Raw genomic sequence first — 20756 nt, 5'->3', positions numbered from 1 at the left:
CTGAGTGGAAGGGAACCCATCCTGCTCTGAGTTGCCCTGGATAGTAAAACACACTCCCTCCTGAAGCTATTAGAGTAACAGCAGCGCGCACAGCATAGCATTAGAATAAGAACCCTGAGCAGATACAGCTGCTGTATTTAACCCATTACGGCCCATATCTGACCGCACCATTGGTCTGCATGTTTGCAGAGTGGTCAGTGTTCTTGCAGCGTACCTCCTCACTGTAGGCCAGTTCTGTGGTCTTTTCCCTTCTTACACTGGCTGAAGGTTTTAGCTATATGATTTAAACAGTGTAATTAACGGATCATCCCGTATCATTTGTATCTTAAACTATCAGCTTCAGGATCATGCTGGAACAGGGAGAAGGGCGTCTCCGTCATTCCCACTCCGGGCCTAAACACTGCTGCTACTGCACTATGGAGCTTTGGTGGTGGCAGAACCCATACAGTCATATTAGTGTAAAATCCTGTAGTATTACTCTACCACCTCAGCCCACATGCTGCTCCACCTTCAGATCAAGCTTCTGCAGCTCTCACACTGTCCAGAAATGCACGTGTACAGCTTGTCCTTTAGAGGCTTGAATTCCACCTCCAGACGGTGGGGGGAGCCCAGGAGCAGGAATACCAGTTCTCACATAATGCTGCTCTAAGTCAGACCTCAGACTCTTCAGTGAAGTGGTTCAGTAGTTCAGTGGTTAGCAGTTGTTGAAGAACAGAGATCAGATCAGTATGAAGACTTCAGGATCAGTACTGATAAGAGTGGAGCCTCCAGATTTCACTCTTCAGTCACTGAGTGCTGGAGTGTCTGCAATAAAACTATGTTTTGGCTGTGTGTGTGTGTGTGTGTGTTAAAGGGGTTCTGCATCTAAAAGCATTCCACAACCCATTGAGTACCCAGATAAGACACATTCCACATCTTTAACACACACACACACACACACACACACACACACACACACACACACACACAGAGAGAGAGGCAGAGCCTGAGCAGCTCATTAGAGTAGTGGGTCTGGAAGAAACCACTTTACAGCAACAACTACAGCTTTTAGATAGTAATAAAACACACACCACACACACACACCACACACACTACACACACTACACACACCACCACCATTCACTAGTTTTTGCACATAACTCCACACACATACACAACCCCAAATTATATCTACTCAATTTTGTAAACTTTACAAATTTACCATACATCAATCAGCCATTACATTAATACCACCTGCCTAACACTGAATAGGTCCCACTTGTGCCATCAGAACAGCTCTGACCTGTGGAGGCATGGACTCCGCAAGATCACTGAAGGGTTCCTTTGGTGTCTGTCACCAAGAGTAATGTTAGTAGATCCTGTAGGTTTTCCTTGCTCGGAGCACTTTTGGTACTGGGAGGAACACCCCACAAGACCTGCCTGATGTCTTGGAGATGTTCTGACCCAGTCGTCTAGAACATCACAGTTTGGTTCTTGTCAAAGTGTCTCAGATTCTTACGCTTGTCCATTTTTCTTGCCTTAATACCTCCATCAGGAACTGACTGTTCACCTAACATTAATATCCAGTATGAAGCTCTAATAACGTTTATATCCAGTATGAAGCTCTAATGACATTAATATCCAGTATGAAGCTCTAATAACATTAATATCCAGTATGAAGCTCTAATAGCATTAATATCCAGTATGAAGCTCTAATATCATTAATATCCATTATTAAGCTCTAATAATATTAATATCCAGTATGAAGCTCTAATAACATTAATATCCAGTATGAAGCTCTAATAACATTAATATCCAGAATGAAGCTCTCATAACATTAATATCCAGTATGAAGCTCTAATAGCATTAATATCCAGTATGAAGCTCTAATATCATTAATATCCATTATTAAGCTCTAATAATATTAATATCCAGTATGAAGCTCTAATAACATTAATATCCAGTATGAAGCTCTAATAACATTAATATCCAGTATGAAGCTCTAATATCATTAATATCCAGTATGAAGCTCTAATATAATTAATATCCAGTATGAAGCTCTAATATCATTAATATTTAGAATGACATTCTAATCACATTAATTTTCAGTATGAATTTTTAATAACGTTAATGACGGGTGATTCCAGGGTGGTGAATGGTAGTCTAACACTATACCTCCTAAATGGTGAATGGTACTGTATACAGTGATGCTGTTCTCGGCTGATGGGCTCAGAACACTTTTACGACTGTCTCTCTGATGGTTACGGACTCTTTGAAGCCTCTCTGAGGAATTAGCGGGGAGGCCTGCAGTTGATGCTGCAGCAACAAAGACTTTCAGACAGCAGTAACACCACAGCACCACACCCACTGAAACTGCAGCTCCAGGTACTGTCATTACCTCCATCACAACACAACCAGAGGCTTAACCTGAATTAGCCTTCACTCCAGCTCCAGCTATACCGCACGACACGGGTCAGCTTTGTTCTGTTCGGGGGATTAAAGTGAGACACCAGTGAAATTACAGAAAAAGGCACAGGAAACACAGTCTGGATGTGTTTAGTGGTTTACGAGTGCAGATAAGAGAAGCCAGAGTCCTTTCACCAGCTTATCTCAGAAAAAAGACTTGAGGTGTACCATGTGATCAACCAGCGGGAAGATCCGCTACACAGGCTACACAGAGAGGTTTTGTTAATGCTAATCATTCATAGCACGTCAGAATTTACCCTAATGAGGGATGAGTGTGCCAAGAGAGATATACAAGCTGGTATTGCCAGTATTTTTAACGATGATTGGCTTCCAGTGTTTGTTAGCAATATTAGCCTTGCAGCTTTATATCTGCTGAACTTTTGCTTTAAGTGTTTGCAGGGAGGTCTGCAGTTCCATCTGTTTAATCTGAGCAGAAACCATTCTAATCCGACTATCAGGGGCTCTGCAGGATGAAGATCTGGTGAGAAGCCTGAATGTTCTTCAGTTGCTACCATGCCAAATCACATGGCAATGCGGGGACCCTCCTGAAGCACATCAAAGTGAAGCTTCAGCTACAGTAACACGATGAAGAATGATCCAGAACCCTCCACCTGGTGAGGATCCTCAAACACACTCACACTCACTCTCTGTCTGTGAGATAGTGAATGTGAGACTCTCTGCAGACTCAGTGTGCAGGACAGGGTTTAGGGGGCAGATATGGTGGCTTACAGCAGCTAAAGCAGCCAAAAGTAGAAACGAGAGAAGTGGAAAAAAGCTCTTAAAGCTGCCTTGAGAATACAGCTGTGAACCAAAGCAGAGTTAGACCATATAAAATCATTTCCATTACAAACACACATGCACACACATGCACACACACACACACACACACACACACACACTCACCCAGATCAGAACCGAGCAACAAAGCACTGAGTTGACTGAAGTACATTGATTTGAGCACTTCTTTCAAAACACAGCTTAGAATAAATACATGGAAATGTGACGCTCTGTTGAATCATGTCTTTGAAGACCACTTCCATGAGTGTGAGACATTCTGAAATAAAAAAAAATCTTTTATCCAGCCACCTGAGCAGGAATACCTGTGATATTCCACTAATGCTCCCGTGAATACCCACCAAATACGCTTTTTAAAAGGTTCTATATGGAAGCATCTACACGAGGTGTTCCATTAGGACGAGAAAGAACCATTTAAGCATCCAAATGATGGAGTGTCCTAATTAACGTAATAATCGATTGTGATTAGCTTAACTACTCCCAGTTCTCATCCAACCCCTAGTTTATCTTCTCAGGCCTTCATTAAAGTAAATGAGATGAGCTGCTGCTGGACCGAACAAACCCATGCAGTGTCTTCAGTGTTCACAAAGTGTCCTCACTGTCCTTATGTCATTAGCAAGGATGCAAGTTGCTAGCTCTACACAACAAAACTCAACCCCGTTACTCATTTCAGCCAATGACAGCAAGGACACCAGGCATGCCATTCATAGCATTCCTGAGAAGGGTGATCAGCTTTTGAATGGTGACTTGTTGTGTTCTTAGATTTGGGCTACACTGGATTCACTGCTTATTCACTACAGGACAAGTAAACACACCAGAAGATCTTTCCAAAAGTGTGACCAGAGACATTTTTTAATTTTTATGAAGAGTAACAGAGTCAAGTGTACAAAAGCTGGAGCTTATTTACAATATACAACATACAGCATTTCATTAATAATAAAATAATTAATACAATCAAACAGCAGGTCCAGTACACAAACCAAACACATAAACACGTGAAAAATAAAATACTGGCAGTCAGAGAGGAAGCCATGCCCCACGGTAGCTGGATTAGATGAGCTGACACTGAACACTGAGTAACACCTTAAAGTGTCTGTCTGCAGATTAAGTGTGCAGCATGGCGTGTGCAGTAAACAGGCAGGATGTTGCTCGTGACCCAGATTCATATCCGAAGACGGGTGTGAGCCACAAAACACGATTAGCACCATCACTGAGAGATATGTGATAACCCTTATGTGATAAATGTTACGACATGTCGAAGAACCGTTCATAGAAACACTTTCAGGTGGGTGTTATGAATACTAGCAAAAACAATGACTCCGGTATTTGGGTTTATGTGTCTAAAATAACAAGACCAGAATTATCATGCTTGCCATGCCACAAAGTGAGAAATGTGTTTGATTTAAATATGCACATCATTTCCACATGAATAAAACTGTCAGTCAGCGTCTATAATAATTAGTAAACTTATCAATAATGATTGATACCATATAATAACATAATAACATCCACGATCTGGTTCCAATGTCCCCAGATAACATGCCCATGCGGGGCCTGTATAGGGAGACCAACTGGGAACCAGAAAGTTTTGTCCATGTGTTCCATGTCGGCCCCACATATGAATTCCCACCTGGCTCAGTGATGGGACTGGGAGGGATTAAACATGGGTTGTACACTGCACTGAAATTTGGGTGGGCTTTAACACTAGGGCCAATTTGGGAAGCCCAGCTGTACATCTACAAACCCATTCAGACCCCTTGCCAACCTGGAACCCACCTAGCCCATGTTCTATCTATGTGAGCCCCACATGTGAGACACTTTGACAAGAACCAAACTGTGATGGCTAGACGACTGGGTCAGAACATCTCCAAAACATCGGGTAGGTCAGTTCTAATCAGAAGTGGTGCAAGGAAGGACAACCAAGGAAGGTCCCACCTCACAACTTACAGGCTGCTTATGTTCGTGTTCATGTCAGATACCACAGGACACAAGATTCAGAGACCTTCAGAGGTCTTGTGGAGCTATTTTGGCGGCATGAGGGAGATCTACTCGATATTAGTATTAATCCTTTCAGAAATATATATTCGCAAATGGGATCTATTTCACAGAACACTCTGAAATGGTGGTGTCTATGTAGGAGTGTGTGCATGGAAATGATGCCCACATTTGAATCAAGTTCATTAGAAAAATAAACCTGCTCAATTCAAAACCATTCAAAGCTAAATTCACTCATCTGTGTTATAAAACCATGCATAATGAACCTCAGACTCTGATTCTGTCTTCCTGCTCAGCTCCCTGTCCTACATTTCACTGTGCAAGACACTTCAGGACTGAGGAAAGAGGAGGAGGAGGGCCGGAACCGCCTGGCAGAGCAGAAGCTGGTGCTGAGTCTCCTCAGAACGGCTGAAGTCTTTCACGATGTTGAGTATAAAAACCATGCAGAACAGTCAGTGTCCAGTAAAATGACCAACAAGACCACACAGAGAAGCTGCCGTGTAGATCAGTACCAACTAAGAGCGAGAGCCTAGCAGAACCGTGAGTGCAGTGCTCACAGCGGCCCGTACACCCCATCCATGTGGAGCAGAGACCACACACAGCAGTCCTGAGGAGTGAACAGTCGACCATCTGGGGCCCTCTTTGTAATAACTGATGCTTGTGCTTGTGTGTGAGTGTGTGTTTGTGTGTGTTACTCTCTGCTTCCGCCACTGCAGGCTCCTCTCCTTAAGCTGAAGTCATCGACAGCGATCTCTCCACTCTTCCCTCTCCTCCGGTCTCCTTTTAAGACCACCTGGAAAACACACACAAATCCAGTAACACCAACCATTACCAACAATCTGGGGTGGACTGGAATCAGAACCTTGCCAGCCTTTAGCAAGCGAAGTGTGTTATGCTTAACCGACTAGCCTCTTTGAAACTTCACTACTACTAACCTTTTGGGTCATAAATGGTCAAAAATGACCAAGGAGTGGACTACACTCATTATAAATAATGAAATATCCACTGCTGCACTTACACTCTCTAAGCCCTGCCCCCACAACGTGATCTGAGTGTGTCTCCAGCCTTGGCCCCCAGTCCTGGTCCAGATCGCAGGGCTGTAAATCCGCCCCTTCCTCACGAACAGCTGCAGGGAGCCGATGTGATGCCCGTGAAGGCGGTGCTTGAAGGCCAGACACAGGTCACCCCCTTGCCAAGGCGGAGTCGTAGGCGGGGCTAAAGGAATGGTGAGTCGCGCCCCTTTGAATCTTCGTCCAGTCACTGCCTCTGCCACTGTCAGATACCGCCCACCTGAGGATGAGTGACAGTTCAGGTCAGGTCAGCCAGCCAATGGGCAGGCAGTGTAATCAAGTAAACACATGATCAGGATAAGGGAGCTAGAAGAGCTTTAGGCTGCGTTCACATTACAAACCCTTTGAATCAGGATCGGGTTTTTGATCCAGTCTTTCTGTGTGAACAGAACACTCTTGTGTGTGTTAGTGACCCAGAACTGTCGTCAGTGTGAACACAACTCATACACAAAAGGTGCTGGAGTGTCCATTTCTAAGATGGTCAGATTATGGAACACACTGCAGCCTCCCAACACTAACCCGAACTAATCTAGACCACCCAACCCCACAAAGGTCTGACCATGCACCTGTCTAACCATCGTAGTCCTGGGTGTAATGTGCTGCTGTTGAGTGTTGTGGTGTTGAGGAAGCAGACGGGGATCAGTCGCAGTGTCTGAGTCGGGGACATTCCAGATGGAAGTAATTCTGGGCTTGAAAATTTTCCTAAACATTATTACAGCTAATCTTCAGAACGTCTCTGTCACCAAACTGCAGATCTCTCTCTCTCTCTCTCTGTCTGTCTCTCTCTCTCTGTCTGTCTCTCTCTCTCTCTCTCTCTCTGTCTCTCTCTCTCTGTCTCTCTCTCTCACTTCATGCCACTTGACTTTCTGTCCCTAAATCCCTTTATGAATTACTGAGCCCTGCGCTCCGGTTGATCCTGGATAGCTTAAGCACTCCCTCTCCAACTCTCTCTCTCTCTCTCTCTCTCTCTCTCTTTCTGTTTATTCTGCCCTGGCTGATCCTGTCTGGAGTGATACAGTGTTGTGAAATGTGTGCCTGTGTGTGTGTGTGTGTGTGTGTGTGTTTATGTTCATAAGTGGCTGTTGAGTTTTGAGTGACACACCAGGTTTGTGGTGGTTTGAGGTTTTAACAGGAAGCCGCTGAGGTGGAACGTTCTCTTTCTTCATTAACTCGGGTACACGCAGAGAGGAAGTGGCGCTTATACTCATACTTCATTCCTGTACTTAAAGGGGAAATCCACCCAATTTTCATAATTCTCTGCATAATTAAATGGTTCAGACGTAAACAAGTCCATTCAGAGTGGGATGGGGGGGGTGAAACGCCTGGTTCTAGATAATCTTATCCAGTCAGAGCTGTTCACAGTGGAGGTGAATGGAAGCAGACGTGTGAACCTCTAAAAGCTCCCCACAGAAAGTTCTTCCACCTAATGGTTATGTGTGTGTGTGTGTGTGTGTGTTTGTGTGTGTGTGTGTTTGTGTCTCACCCTCTGGATCAGTGACTGTCTCCCATCGCACGTCTCCCTCACGGTCAGTCATCCAGCTGCAAACACCCTGATCAAAAGAGCACCTCAAAGACCCTGCGCCTATGTCCACCCACACACACACACACACACACACACACATACACACACACACACACACACACACACACTGTAGTCATTCTGCGGTTTAGAGACTTTATTAAGTGAATATCTGGGTGGTAATCTGCGTGCCTGAGTGGAGATTTACCCGGATCATCTCGAGCGAACTCCGCCGTGTTCCCCAGCTCGATATCAAAGTCCAGATCAAACACACTGTTCTCACCCTGGTTCTTCGGAACTGCAGAGACCAACAGCACAGACAGGAATTAGAGACCAAAATTAGATACTGAGAAGCGTCTTGAGACTGAGAAGGTGAAAGCAGCCTGACAGTGCAGGCAGTCTAGGTGTGTGTGTGTGTGTGTAGGGGGACTATTATATGAATGTGTTTTTTCCAGTGCTGCTGAACTGTGATTTATTTACATTCATGCCCCACTGAAGTATAAGCAGTTAAGGCTGTGAGGGTTGCCAGATCCTTCAAAGTGCCAGTTGTTCTCAACATGACTGCAATCAGCCAGCTTTACTAACCATCACCAAATAAGGCTAATAACACTACTGTGCACACACACACACTTTGAGTGTATTTCTGAGTGTGTCTGTGTGCTCTGGCTGTACAGTATACACGATACGGACAAAGGTATTGGGACACAGCTCTTAATAATTTAATTCAGGTGTCTGTTTTAGTCTTATTGCTGGCCGAGTGCTGAGCTCAGAGCAGAGTGCAGAAAAGCCTCCAACTGACTCAGTAACTGCAGCAGAGCTCCAGACCTGCTGCTGGTAGAGCTGCAGAGGGGGACCAGCTCCAGATTAATAGCTATAGGTTCAGAATGGGCTGGATTTCTGAAAACTCCTCTAGGTAGAATATGTCGGTGTCCCAATACTTTTGGCCATTCAGTGTATATACTGTGTGTATAGGCTTACCTTATACCTGAGAACATATGGGATATATTATTACACACACACACACACATATATATATATATATATATATATATATATATATATATATATATATATATAAAATACAGGGCATTAATTATTACAGATAGATATTTGAATGTATATATATATATATATATATATATATATATATATATATATATATATATATATATATATTCCACATGGGATTTTGTGTGGGTGTGGTCTTACTGTGTACATCTCCGCGGGGTTTCTGAGTTATCTCCTTCTGGATGCGGTTGTCCAGTGTGCTGGTCATCATTGGGCTTGTGGTTGGAGCTGCTGGAGGTGAAGGAGCTGCAGAGGTTGTAGGTATGACTGTGGTTGTTGTAGTGGTAGTTGTTGTGGTAACAGGTGTGGAGGTAGTTGTTGAGGGAACTGTTGTGGTTGTAGGTTTACTGGTTGTTGTAGTTGGTAACTCCCTAGTTGTTGGTACAGGTGTTTCTGGAATAGTTGTTGTTGGCATTGTTTCCATAGCCTGAGTGGTTGGATCTGTTGTCGTGACTACAGTGGTTGGAAATGTTGTTGTAGCAACAGTAGTTGGAATCGCTGTCGTAGTGACGGTAGTTGGAATTGTTGTCGTAAAGACAGTAGTTGGAATCGTTGTCGTAGCGACAGTTGTTGGAATTGCCGTAGTTGTTGAAGGAGTTATAGTGCTGATGGTAGTTGGTGAAGTGGTCGTTGTGGTGGTGGTGGTTGTTGGTGAAGTGGTCGTTGTGGTGGTGGTGGTTGTTGGTGAAGTGGTCGTTGTGGTGGTGGTGGTTGTTAGTAAAGTGGTAGTGATTGGTCTTTTGGTTGTAGTTGTTGTGGTTGGACGAGTAGTAGTCGTAGTTACTGTTGTCGTGGTGACCCGTGTTGTAGATTTTGCTGTTGTAGCTGGTCTGGCTGGCTCAATAGTCACTTTAACAAGAGCTGAGGAATTACAGAAGACATTATATACATATTATATATATATATATATATATGGAGAGAGAGAGAGAGAGAGTATATAAACAATACACACAACATATAGACTCACAAAGACAACACACTGTATACACACACACACACACATGCAAGAGAACTTACGTATGCAGTCGTAGCCCCTGCCATAGGGGCCAGGTTTACATTTGCACTTCTTGGATCTGTCGTAGCAGATTGAGTGGTCATTCTTATCTAAACACACACACACACACACACACACACACACACACACACACACACAGTTGTAATGTAATGTAACAGAATGCTGTGTATTGAGGGCTAGTGTTGGTGTGTGTCTGACCTGTGCACTGGTATTTGCCGTTGATGTATCGCAGCTCGAAGCCTTTGTGGCATTTGCAGATGTAGCTGCCGAACGTGTTCACACACTTCCGAAACCTCGGACACCTCGCCTCCCCCGTCACACACTCGTCAATATCTGAGGAGTCACGTGATTTTGAATTAATTTCACTTTTATTCGTCCGTCTCTGTCTGTCTGTCTGTCTGTCTGTCTGTTTATCTATCTGTCTGTCTGTCTACCCAGATAGACCCAACTATCTATCAGTCTGTCAGTCTTTTTATCTGTCTATCTATCTGTCTGTCTATCTGTTGATCTTTTCATCTATCTGCATGTCTTTCTGTCTGTCTGCCTTTCCTTCCATCTGTCTGTCTATCTATCTGACTGTCTATATACCTGTCTGCCTATCTATCTAACTGACTGTCTATCTGTTTGTCTATAATACCTGTCTGTCTATCTGTCTGTCTGTCTGTCTGTTTGTATGTCTGTCTATCTATCTGACTGTCTATCTCTCTGTCTATCTACCTGTCTATCTGTCTGTCTATTTTGATTTGGGTTGTCTCATGTCAGTACTGGTCCTGTCACTGATGTGACTCTTCCTTCCTCCAGTCGGGGTGTAAGTCAGGGTGTGTGTTGTCGGTGCTGACTGTCCTGTAAGCTGTGTTGTCAGCACTGTAGGGGTCTCCTGCTGTGGTGGTAATTCACTGTTAAACACAGCAGCTGACAGCTGAAGTGTGTGGGGTTTTAAGGAAACAGGACGAATGACAGTGGAGGATTTGCCTGCGTGAGCCTACAGGTTCAGAGGTCTATCTGTCATCAGGGGACCGAGCACCTCAGCACAACGAGGCTCTGACTTCACACTGCTCCTCACAGAGCCGGAAACTTGTTTTTCATATAAGTAAAACCTGCAGATTTGCTGTATGGACAAAAGTATTGGGACACAAAGCTATTCCTCATGTTTGTGAAGGCTACGTACAGGCGTGTTTATGAGCCCTAAGGAATGTAGCATTAGCAAATGCAGTGAAGGCTCTGTGACTCCTGTATGAACTCATATGAAGACTGTATTGACTGTAGATGGTAAAACTGATGTAGACATACCCACACAGGTCCGGCGGTCCGGGCCCAGGCGTAATCCTGGCGACGGGCACTGACATATGATCTCACCCTTCATCACAGCACAGCCGTACTGACAGTTGGCCATTGCACATGTGCGGGCATCTACACACACACACACATACACACACACACACACACACACACAGAAGTACATTCTGTTGAACTGGTTTGGATTTATCTGATCTAAACTGACTTGAATTGAATTTAATTTAATTGAATTAAACTGAATGGACTCACTCCTGCAGGTTCCGTCCCCCATCATCATGTATCCGTCCAGACAGTAACACTTATAACTGCCCACAGTGTTCATACAGCGGTGTTTACATGGCCGGGGCTTTAAACCACACTCGTTTACATCTACAGAGAGAGAGAGAGAGAGAGAGAGAGAGAGAGAGAGAGAGAGAGAGAGAGAGAGCAGTGAAGCAGAGCAGTGTACTATATAACATGTAAAAACTGAACACACACCGTATAGTGAGAGATAGTATTACAGTTGTGTGTGTGTGTGTGTGTGCGCGCGCGTGTGTGTGTTAACCTCTGTGAACCTGTGTGAGGGGAAACACCATCTCACTGTCAGGTTCTGTTGTGCGGAACTAATGTGGCCACAACTCCAACCACCACAAACACTAATCCACCAAATATGTGTGTGTGTGTGTGTGTGTGTGTGTGTGGTGGTTGGTTATGTAGGCATGAGAGGAATGTATGGAGTGTTTTCCAATCTGATTGTTTTGAAGGTAGGTTTATCCCTCTGGCCACACACACACACACACACACACACACACAGTACAGGGAACAAACATGCAAGCTGAAAACACACATTACCCAGTTAATGATGTGGTTATTCTGGGTTGGTTAAACTTTCATTGGGTTCCTGCAGACAGGGCGGGTCCGGTGTTATTAGCTGATGTTTTAGGATTGTTTTACCATATTAAACCAAAAGATTTGATGGAAACTTTGAATAAAAACATCAGAAATTAAAATAAACTGTTTTTTGGTGACTAAAGTCATGTGACCTGTCAGGAGCCGTCCAACATCAGTAGCCGACCACACTGATGAAGGAGCCAAAGCTCAGCACAAACTCCAGCTAACAGCGGACGAAACTGAAGAGTCTACAGGAGCAGGCATCCACATACTTTCGGACATGTAGTGTATAGAATCTAATGTGAGAGTCTGCTGAGAGCAGCTCAGGACCGACTGTGATCAGTAAATAAACAGTGGGCTCGGCTCAGGTGTAGCGGGGGGGATTAGATGAGTGCAGCTCATTTCCTGCAGCTCTGCAGTGTGTGTGTGTGTGTGTGTGTGTGTGTGTTTCTCTGTGGACCCTGAGACACACAGTTGTTTTTCACTCTACTCCCTCATTTATATCTCTTTTAGCCTCCAGAGAATAAAACAGCCTGCAGCTCTGAGCTTTATACACACTTAATTAACAGGGAGAGAGAGAGAGAGAGAGAGAGAGAGAGAGAGAGAGAGAGAGAGAGAGAGAGTGGAAAAGAAAAGGAGAGGGAGAAAGAGAAGACAGAGAGAGAAGGGTTGGGGGGTTGGTAGAGGGGGGCTCAAGGGTGGTGGTCACTTAACTATGAGGAACACAAACCGCTCACAACTCTTTCATGAGGAAATTTCACCTTGACATTCTGCTCCAGATGCACCAGTAAAAGTTCATTAAAAAAACACACACACACACACACACACACACACACACACACACACACACACTCACAGTTCTGATACACTGTGCTAGATAACAGTACAGTGTATTGCATTAATAGACTGAAATGAGGGGGTGTCTTGGCAGAATTAGCAGTCAGTGTTCTCCTTCAAGCGTGTTGAGCTCCTGTGGGTGTGTTGGCGGCCGTTTGAGAAGATGCGGTACAGCTTCTTCACACGTCTCGGAGGAAGACCATGCTAGCCTTCACCCTCTCAGTGCTGATAGCTGTTAAAATCAAGGTGTTATAAAAGGTTTCTTTGAGTGAAACCACAGAAGAACCACTTTTGGTTTCATAAAGAGACTTGAAGTGAGATCTGAGTGTGAAGAACCTCAAAATTGGCAAAGAACCTTTACATCAACATTTAAAAGGTTCCTCACAATCACGTCTATTGCAAACATGGTTCTTAATGGAACCAAAAGTGACTTGTCTATGGCATAGAACCCTTTGTAACACCTTCATTTTTAACAGTGTAGCGGTGTGTGGTGGGGAGGTCCTAGCTGGTAACTGGTAGGAACTGGAAATTTCTTAAATGAGGTGTAATATTGGGAGACCCCCCCCAAAAAGCCCATCTGTTACTCATTATTTATATATATATATATATATATATATATATATATTATTATTTATATAGCGCTTTTTACAACAAATGTTCTCACAAAGCAGCTTTACAGAGATCCGGGTCCGAGCCTCTTTTGAGCAGCTAGTGGCAACAGTGGCGAGGAAGAACTCCCTCGGTCGAGAGGAAGAAACCTTGAGAGGAACGAAGACTCAAAAGGGGAACCCGTCCTCCTCAGGTCGACTCTTCAGTACCTCTAGTTCTACCTAACTCAGTCAGTACCGGACTTTATTACCTCCATATGAACCTCAACCGTTATTAATGTCGACACATTTTCACACACTGAAACACAGGAAAGCTGGACTGTGGCTGGAATTCCGTCCAGACGTCTCAGTAATAGATCTCTATAGACGCATACCGACACTCCCCGAGGCCTGAGCTTACTGCTGCCTTCACCAATAAAACTCAGCATCATCTTCATCATCATCATCATAGTCATATACACACACACATTATTCATCCCTCGCTGACACCCAGCCACCTCCAGCAGGCCACCTGATTGGCCGCAATTCTTGCACATCTGTGTGCTGATGATGAAAACATGAAGATGATGTCAGCAGAGCGGACAGATATATGGGTCACTTTCCCACGGGTCGGCCAGGCAAGAGTGAGAGAATGGACTTCGGGGACAGGCGCTGATATGAAATGTGGATGTTTACGTTAACGTCCATAAATCAGTGGTGAACCGTGACTGATAGCGCTAGGCCTTCAGTTCTGCAGGTGCCAGTGCTTTCTAGGGGTGCACATGAACGTTTTTAGGCTGTTCTAGACTAAACGCTGACACCTGAAGGTTGTAATAGACATTAGTATGTATGTAAGCTTCACTGTAGCAGTTTTACAGCGGCTCTTTCAGTAAATAGTCCTGACTCGGAGCTGCCGCCACTGCTTTCCATTTCTAACAACTGAGTGAAATCTGCTTACTCTCACATTTGGACTGTGTGTATCAGTATGTAGCCATACTGTGGAAAAGTGCTGAAAATGACCTGGATGTGAATCTACACTCACCCTGCTAAGCAGATCTGAGCAATATGACAATGTGTTGCTGTTGTCATGAACTGGAAAACATGTCGTCTGAGGAAGGGTCATACAGCTCTCTGTTCTCTACCTCATTGATTAGTTTCTCCTCATTTGTTTTTAGCAAATCTAAACATGTTTTGAGGAACATCAGTGGTTTCTGTTGAGGCATGGCAATGGCGCTCTACCACTAGGGGGCCTGTAGAGAGCCTGTAGAGGGAGTGTTTTGGTTTTGTCGTTCTGCGTTGCTCGATGTTCAGACACAGTTTTAGGCTGTATGCTATATGTGTATGCACCTATGCTCTTACCTTGGTTGCAGGTTTTGCCTGTGTATCCGGGATGACAGCGGCACTGATCTGGCCCCACACACTCGCCATGCTTACAGCCCAGCTCACACACAGCTGCAGAAACAGAGGAGCAGATAGTATGTGTGCGTGTGTGTGTGTGGTTGTGTATGTGCTTGTTTGTGTATGTGTACAAATTTAATACAAATTTCATGTGTGTTTGTGGGGGTGTGTCCTTACGTCTACATTCCCCCCAGCTTTCTCGCGTCCAGCCCCAGCAGCACTCCACCCTGTTACCATAACGACAGATCCCACTGGTCCCAAACACCGGCCTGATCATCCTATCAAAGAACAGCATCAATTAAATTTAGTCAGTATCAGCCAATGGGTGCGTCCCCCTGAGCCCATTCAGTTTCTTGCAGATCTCCAACTGACCTCTACAGTCTCCACCCACAAATGCGTCCCACTCAGTTCCAGTGCAGTAAGTGCTGCTGGTCCACCTTTAAGAGCACAGTGTCTTCCCCACAGGGAGGATGTGCTGCAGTAGGAAAGTGAGCATGGCTACATTTCTGACACAGTCCAGGATGTTTTGTGAAGATAATTATATATTCAGAAGCTCTGATCTTCAGATATCAAAGTGGACGTGGTGAAGCCGGCAGCGGCAGAGCTTTAAATAGCAGCAGTAGGAATGTTTGAGGGAATGTCTAAAAATCTCCACTTCATAGTAAGTCATAACACTGAGTCTAACACACAGTTTACACACAGCACTCAGAGCTAGTGTTGGGACGTCTCTGTCTTAGTGTTTGTTTTTGTTTGTAATTATGTTTTAGAACTCATCAATCACGACTTCCTGAAGTTTAATATCAGACTGAACCTAGATGGTTTGATTCAGTTCCTTGCTAGATACCACAAAACTGTATACCACAGAAACACACTGGATACCACAGAAACACACTGGATACACAGAAACACTGGATACCACAAAACTGTATACCACAGAAACACACTGGATACCACAGAAACACACTGGATACCACAGAAACACTGGATACCACAGAAACACACTGAATACCACAGAAACACACTGGATACCACAGAAACACTGGATACCACAGAAACACACTGGATACCACAGAAACACACTGGATACCACAGAAACACTGGATACCACAGAAACACACTGGATACCACAGAAACACACTGGATACCACAGAAACACTGGATACCACAGAAACACTGGATACCACAGAAACACACTGAATACCACAGAAACACACTGGATACCACAGAAACACTGGATACCACAGAAACACACTGGATACCACAGAAACACACTGGATACACAGAAACACTGGATACCACAAAACTGGATACCACAGAAACACACTGGATACCACAGAAACACACTGGATACCACAAAACTGGATACCACAGAAACACTGATACCACAGAAACACACTGGATACCACAAAACTGGATACCACAGAAACACTGGATACCACAAAACTGGATACCACAGAAACACTGGATACCACAAAACTGGATACCACAGAAACACACTGGATACCACAGAAACACACTGGATACCACAAAACTGGATACCACAGAAACACTGATACCACAGAAACACTGATACCACAGAAACACACTGGATACCACAGAAACACACTGGATACCACAAAACTGGATACCACAGAAACACTGATACCACAGAAACACTGATACCACAGAAACACACTGGATACCACAGAAACACTGGATACCACAGAAACACTGATATCACAGAAACCCTGGATACCACAGAAACACACTGGATACCACAAAACTGGATACCACAGAAACACTGGATACCACAGAAACACTGATACCATAGAAACTGGATACCACAGAAACACACTGGATACCACAGAAACACACTGGATACCACAGAAACACTGGATACCACAGAAACACTGATACCACAGAAACACTGGATACCACAGAAACACTGATATCACAGAAACACACTGGATACCACAGAAACACTGATACCACAGAAACACACTGGGTACCACAGAAACACACTGGGTACCACAGAAACACTGATACCATAGAAACTGGATACCACATAATATCAAATAATTTACATTTAATACATTTGCATATATATATATAATTGTATAATATTATATTTTATTATTCTTGTATAATTTCCCCAGCAAGTACATCTGGGACCACATTTCACGCTTCCTCTTCCTGGGAATTCCCAAGTGAATTGTTGCTGTGTGTAAAATGACAGGGTGTCCGAAGAGGCCGAAATTAATAACCTACACAGATCAGGCTGCAGCAGGCCAACCGAACGGCACACACACAATCCTCATTCAAACAGCTGTCACGCTAACGTTAGCTTACCAGCTAGCAAGCAATAGAGCAACCTCCAAAATACTGTGACATCATCTGCATCATCTGCATTTTGATTGGCAGTTTTCTGAAACCTCCGTTTTTGCGACAGTGTCTAATAACAGTGCTATCTTTATAAAGTGGTTTGAAGATTTCAGAATTTCAGGCCTTAGGGGACGTAACCAGCCTGTCTGTACGAACTCCACTGCGCTCAGCTGCTGTTTTGTTAGCGGGGGAGAAGGCAGGGTCCGGCCCGCCCGCAGGGTGTTGTAAGGTGTGTGTTTTTGACCCCGGGCTCTCGGGATGTTCTTGTTAAAGTTGGTTCTCTGCATATTTCTGTGTTTGGGCTCCTGTTTGAACTTGAGTTTCTTGGCAGCGTGACGAGCTGTCACGTCCCAGATCCGCTCATTGAGGAAAAATGCACCCCCTTCACCCGCCTCCCACCCAGCCTCCTTCACACACACTCACACACACTCACACACACACATACTGTGCATTACATATTGTCAGCGGGTTCTCAGTGTGTGACCTGGGGTCAGTTCAGGCATCGGTTCCTTCACTTCTCCACCGACGCAGAAAGAAGGAGAAGGACTTAAACATTAACTTTCCACTGAGAGATTTTCCTCTCCTGAAGTCCACAGAGAGCTGAAGGTCACCCTCACTAGACCCTTCACAAACATGTCAGTATAATTCAATGCTTCATTTCTCTCTCCAAATACATTTGATTCAATTTGCTTCACTTAGATGTTGATACAGTTTGATTCTGCTTGATTCAATTCAATTCTGATCCACTGCACTTTCATAAATTTGATTCTAATCAGTTCAGTTCTGCTCGATTCTACAGTATTGACTCTAATTCAATTCTGAGCGATTCAACAACATTCAATTTGATTCATTTAGATTCTGCAATATTCAATTTGACTCTAATTGATTCAGTTCTGTTCAGTTCTACCATATGCAATTCGATTCTAATTCAGTTCTGTGCTTTTTGACATTTAGTGTGACTCTAAGAGAATCATGAAGATTATACAATAGAATTAGACTGCTCAATTTCTACAAATCATTTCTCATTTGACTCTAATTCCGTTGTGTGCATTCAATGTGATTCTAATTGACTCATTTAGATTCTAAAATATTTCATTTGATTCTAATTGATTCATGTCTATTCTACAATATTCTATTTGACTCTGATTCGGTTCTGTGCAATTCCACAACAATTAGTGTGACTGATGGATTCAGTTCTGCTCGCTTTTACTTTATTCAATTTGATTCTAATTTATTCGGTTCTACTTTATTCGGTTTGATTCGGTTCAATGAGCTTCTTTACAGCCACATTCTTTGTCCTTGTTCTAAGTACTAATTATTTAATTCAGTTCGCTCCAATTAGACATTGATTTAATTTGATTCTGATGAATTCGGTTTTCTACTCGATTCTATTTAATTCAGTTTGATTCAGTTTGATTCAGTTTGATTCAGTTTCAGCTTTGTGATTTTCTCTTCTGTCTGACTCGATTCTCTTCTGTTCCATTTGATTCGATTCTACTCGGTTCGGTTCTGTTCGAAGCTGCTCGCTTGTCTTACCTGACTCCAGGTGAGGCGCTGTGCGCGAGCCACGCGCCGGCCAGCAGTAACAACAGTTTTAACCACGAGCCCATCCTGCCGAGGCTGCACGCGACTCCAGAGTGAGAAACACTTCACCCAACGGAGCACTCCATCCCGCGTGCGTGCGTGTATGCGTGTGTTCCGCTCCCCGGAGACGCGCCGTCAGTAACTTGTGGTGATGGTCGGTGAGGCTCGCGCTGCCTGCAGCTTTAGTTAGAGCGCAAGTGACTGAAAGAAGGTCTGTTTGAGCGCGTGCGAGGCACGATCAAGACTTCTGTTGCGCGCGCGGTAGGTGAGACCGAGTGCCGGAGGGAGGGGGGGGCACATTTTACCCCTGTGTGTGTGTGTGTGTGTGTGTTGCGGTCCTTTCAGCCAAGAGTGCACCTGAACATCAGTGGGAGGAGGAGCGCGCGCACACACACACATTCACACACACACCGAGTCTGTAATTAGATGGGGTGGTTATAAAGTGTTCCTCTCATAAACACACGGGTTTATTGAGCTCCTTCACACACACACACACACACACACACACACACTTCAGTCACAAACACTACAAGAAGAAAGAGAGAGAGAGAGAGAGAGAGAGAGAGAGAGAGATGGTGTGAGAAGCCATTTAAACAATACAATTGATTAACTGACTGATTGATTGATTGATTGATTGATTGATTGATTGATTTCTTCCATTAGTCTTTTCTCTGAGCTGTCGGATTTAGGTTCCTGGTGAATGGGTTCCTCTGATCCTGACTGGTCCTCATTAGCTCTGACCACGCCCACCTGCTCATCATCATTACCTCCTCTTGTGTCTTGTTAGCTCTGTAATGCAGGTCTATGAGCTCTGCTGCATTTATGGCACCTTCTGTCATTTGCTTTGGGGTCAATAAGGTTCTATTAAATCTAACTCAAATTTAACCATGGAATTATCCCAGAATCCCCCTGGATTTACCTTCATCCCACACAAACAGAAAGTCAGAGTCTTCGGTCAGAGTCTTCGGCGCCCTCAGAAAACTCCTGGCTGGTGATGGAGGCTGTAGATCTCCAGTTTAGTCTTTTCCAAATCCCCTCCACTATCTAGAGCTGTTTTCACGTGTGGACCTCTGAAAATGTCCAGAGAATCCGGTGTGGACATGATTCGGAGTGACCCTTTCACATACGTACAGCGTACTAAAGGGCGGAGCCTGTGTTACTGTGTGCAGGAGGCACAGCATGCAGAAACAGCAGTGTTTTGTTTGCAGCACATTGTAGAAGACGACTGAGCCGCTCTCTCATCCGTTATGATGTCATCAACACACACACACTGGGAATTCTCCAGAAAATGACCTAGTCTGTTCACACATGGCCGCACTCGGACTTTACCTGCATTACTCTTCTCAAACTACTGCTAACACACCCCCGCTGGAGCTCAACACGCTCAGAGGAGACGCTCACTGCTAATTGTAATACACCTGCTAACAGACGCCCACGCTGGCTAGCATCGCCCACACTGAGTGAGGGAGAGAGAGAGAGAGACAGAGAGAGAGAGAGAGAGAGAGAGACAGAGAGAGAGACAGTTACGCTCTCTGGGACTCCTCCCGGGTGTTATTCTCTGTTGAAGAGCTGAAGACTGAAGATCTTGTACTGGACGGTTGTTTTGACTGGAAATGACATGAAAGGAATGTGCTCTGACTTTTGCTCATCACTGGAAAAACAAGCAAAGCACAGAACTGAAAGCTTAGTAAGACTCCATGTCATCCTTCCATCCTCACTCAGGAGCCCACAGAGGATGGACAACAGACAGCAGAAGGCCAGGGATTGGCTACTGGAACTTTTACAGGTGTGCTGTGGATTGCTTCATCAATAATCACCAGTAATCACAGAAAACTGGGCTCGGTTCCTCAGAAGCATCTCAGGGTGAAGATCGTTTTAACTAGGAGAGGAAAGATGGATGATTCAGGTCCAGAAAG

At 44.4% G+C, this 20756-nt stretch overlaps 1 protein-coding gene across 1 annotated transcript; it reads right to left on the bottom strand.

Moving 5' to 3' along the window:
- Positions 1-5712: 5712 nt before the first annotated feature.
- On the bottom strand, positions 5713-18866 carry LOC140576679 (nephronectin). The gene is made up of 12 exons (XM_072696214.1): positions 18793-18866; positions 15073-15173; positions 14857-14949; positions 11453-11572; positions 11198-11317; positions 10106-10240; positions 9910-9996; positions 9034-9753; positions 8033-8122; positions 7789-7887; positions 6254-6525; positions 5713-6028 (listed from the first exon to the last, which is right to left on the bottom strand). The coding sequence occupies exons 1-12, from the start codon at positions 18864-18866 to the stop codon at positions 5927-5929; spliced, it is 2013 nt and encodes a 670-aa protein (XP_072552315.1). The 3' UTR covers positions 5713-5926.
- Positions 18867-20756: the final 1890 nt, after the last annotated feature.

This window comes from Salminus brasiliensis, chromosome 14 (assembly GCF_030463535.1).
Source record: "Salminus brasiliensis chromosome 14, fSalBra1.hap2, whole genome shotgun sequence".
NCBI lineage: Eukaryota > Metazoa > Chordata > Actinopteri > Characiformes > Bryconidae > Salminus > Salminus brasiliensis.
The sequence above is the reverse complement of the archived record's forward strand: the minus strand, read 5'-3'. Positions and strand labels throughout refer to the sequence as shown.

Coding starts and splice junctions, on each gene's coding strand:
- LOC140576679 (XM_072696214.1), bottom strand. CDS start 18,866: ATGGGCTCGTGGTTAAAACTGTTGTTACTGCTGGCCGGCGCGTGGCTC. Junction 15,174..18,792: donor AGCGCCTCACCTGGAGTCAG/GTAAGACAAGCG, acceptor GTTCTTTGATAG/GATGATCAGGCCGGTGTTTG. Junction 6,526..7,788: donor GACAGTCACTGATCCAGAGG/GTGAGACACAAA, acceptor ACTCATCCTCAG/GTGGGCGGTATCTGACAGTG.